Source organism: Orycteropus afer, unplaced genomic scaffold (assembly GCF_000298275.1).
Source record: "Orycteropus afer afer isolate SDZICR_OR568_19922 unplaced genomic scaffold, OryAfe1.0 scaffold00010, whole genome shotgun sequence".
Lineage (NCBI taxonomy): Eukaryota > Metazoa > Chordata > Mammalia > Tubulidentata > Orycteropodidae > Orycteropus > Orycteropus afer.
Window position 1 is genome coordinate 18,964,477 of NW_006921597.1, and position 3,012 is coordinate 18,967,488.

Here is a 3,012-nt window from a genome sequence, read left to right on the forward strand (position 1 = left end):
GGCTGCAGGGAGTGCGTGACTGTATAACAACCTCCGGGTGTGGCACACAGTAGGGCTTTCCTTCCAGGCCAACCTCTGGAGTCCTGTCCTGTAGACTGTCAGAGCACAAGCAGGCAGAGAGCAGAGAGCCTCACCCAGAAGGCATGGAGAGTCCACCCAATAGTCCCCTTCTCTTGTCTGATGGGGGTCTGAGGTGGGAAAGAGGGTCTGTCTAGAGCCATGGAGACTCAGGAGTGGGTGTACCGACAGTTTGGGAGTGCTGGGTATTCTGGGGCTAGCCTTCCAGCCTAGGAGGAGATATAGCCTTTGATGGTCCCCTTGGGCCTGCCCATAGGGTGGCTAGAGCCCATTTTAAATGTGGAAATGGGGGTGAAATCATTCTGCATTTGAGAGGGGGCACCTCAGGTCCCCCAAAAGGGACAAGGTGTCCAAAACTCCTCTGAGAGTCCAAGAAAGGGGAAAGGCTGTGTCTACATTAGCAGGAACTAGTAGGGAACACATAAGGATGAAGCGGGAGATTTTGAGCTAGCAAAGGGTGGGGCGGGCCAGTTTACTGATCAGCCTTTTCCTCCTCCTTCTTCATGTTCATTGGGCTGCTCCGAGGCCAGGGCCCTGGATTCCGTCTCCCCAGCCTGCTCCACCCGTGGCTCTTCAGTCAGGAGATAGCATGCCAGCTGCTCCAGGGCCTCCAGGCTCACCCTCTGCAGACGCTGCGTGTGCTCCTGCCTCAGCAGCTGCAGCACCGCCTCGGCATCCTGCGGCCTGAAGTGTTTGGCCAGAATCTGGCCCAGCTGCTGCCACAAGGGCTGGGGGCAGAGGCTGGGCTGGGCCTGACAGGTCTTCTCCAGCGCTGCCTTCTCTGGCGGCCGAATGATGACATTGATGGAGGCATTGGGCCCAATGCAGTAGTCAGAGAGGCACTTGTCATCATCCATGAGCTGGCCGCGGAAGAGCAGCAGCACCTGCTCTTCAGGTATCTGTAGTCGCTCTGACACCAGCTTCTTCAGCATGGCCACACTCTCTTTCCCAGACACCTCCAGGCTGCATCTCCGGCCCAAGAGCAGCTTGACTGTGAGGAGCATTGGGCCAGGAATGGAATCAGGGGGGACCTATGCTCAGGGGCTGCCCTGAGGATTAAGGGCCCTGTAGGAGAGGTTGGTGTCTCCCTGTCAACAGAGGGTCCTTAGAGCCAAGGACCTGGCCCAAGTGAGCAGCCATTGGCCAATGCACAGTGATGCCACAATGCTGCAGGGGGCTCATTCCGGAATGGAACTTTAGGGAAGGCAGAGGAGCATTGTGGGAGCAGTGCATTCTTCTTCCATGGGAGAAGGGAGGGAGGGAGGAGAGGAAACAGTATAGTAGGAAGGAAAACGTGCCACTGAGAGAAAGGAGAAAGGGAGACTGAGTCTTCTCTGTCTTGGTATTCCTGCCTCCAGCATACGGAGCCTGGGACACAGAAGGTCTCAAATACATGCTTGTGGAATGAAGACAAAATGTAAACATGTTAGATCATGTAGGACGACACAGGGTCTAGGACTACAGGCTGTGGAAAGATATCAACCTGCCTGCAGCCCTCCCCCTCATCCCACTTACTCCTCTGGAGATATGATAATCCAAAATTACATAAAAAATAAATCAGAAAGTGATCCCTGTCTTTACCAAAGGATCTTCTACAACATTTCTTTCAAAAACCAACTCCCTTGGTGCATTTGAAATTAGGTAGACTTTGCAAATGTATCCAAAGTATGTGCAGGACACGTGGACTCTGTGATGGCAGGGAATGGAAGTTTGTCCTGGGCCATCTGGGAGCTCCCAGCCTCTGGAGGGGAGGATCTTTGGTGGACAAGCCATTGAACAGATTAGGGATTTACTTTGGGAAACACAAAGCAGAGCTGATCCAGGAAGGCTTCCTGGAGGGCTGAGGTTTGGGTCAGCTCTTCTGCAAAAGACAAAAGGGAGGTGAGATGAGGAAAGGGCAGCCTGCAATCCTTCTCCCAAGTTATGAGACTTCTGAGGAAAGGGGTAGAGCCAGAGTTCTGAGCACAGAGGAAGATGAGGAATGGCCACCTACCTCCAGCCTCTCCTCCTCAGAACTGTCTACCCAGCTGGATGCACCCCACTGGAAAATACTGGTGAAGATGCCTGGGGCCTGAACTGGTAGAAGTAAGTCAGAGCCACAGCTCAGGCTTTGGCTCTCCAAGGCCAGTGGCCACTTGCAGGTAGGTGCCTCTGTGCCAGGGACTTTGAAGACCATAGTTGCTGGGTCATGCTTTCCAAATCAGGCTACCTGGGCTGGAGAGCTGTTCCAGTGTTCTAGTGTGCCATGAGGACAGAGCTTCAGAATCAGGGGTGTCCTAGGAAGCTGAGAGTGACAGTCACCACCCCTACCCCTGGAGCTCTCATTGTCCTTGCCAAGGAAGACAGTGGGGGGCACCTTGCTGGACCCTGAAATCACACTGGGAGTCTGGAAATTTCATAATTTTTCCTATGTAATTGCTTGTCTTAGTTATGCAATTAGCATGGGAAAATGTAATTGTGTAATCTGAGCAGGCAATCAGACAATGATTGCCCATAATTACAGGGGAAGATTAGAGAGAATGAGTGGTTTTGTGACTTGGGGAAAAGGAACAAGTGTGTGCAGAGAGAACGCTGGACAGCAGTAGGCTTGGACTCCACTTGCAGACAACTGCAAAGACAATTAGTGTCATTTGGAAACAAACATAGTGCTGGGTGAGGGAGGTGGGGGTAGGGGTAAGGCACGGTGCTTTGGAGCAGGTCAAACTGTTTGAGCATCAGGCCATTGAAGTCTTAAACTCTTTAGAATGAAAGCCAAGTGTCCAGCTGCCAGCCAGGAGCCCTGCCCTTGAGCAGACCTGTTCTTTGAGTGTCATTTTCTCCTCTCAATCACCTCCCCTCTGTTCTCCCAATGTTGCTGTGAGGGTCAGGAGACGTAGGTTTTGTCCTCCAGGACCTACCACATTGTCTGACCCTAACAGATATTCAGTATGTATC

At 52.6% G+C, this 3,012-nt stretch overlaps 1 protein-coding gene across 1 annotated transcript; it reads right to left on the reverse strand.

Annotated features, from left to right (window-relative positions):
* Positions 1-557: 557 nt before the first annotated feature.
* On the reverse strand, positions 558-1,082 carry UBL4B (ubiquitin like 4B). Its single transcript, XM_007950460.1, has one exon. It carries the CDS (start codon positions 1,080-1,082, stop codon positions 558-560), a length of 525 nt encoding a protein of 174 aa, XP_007948651.1.
* Between the last annotated feature and the right edge of the window lie 1,930 nt (positions 1,083-3,012).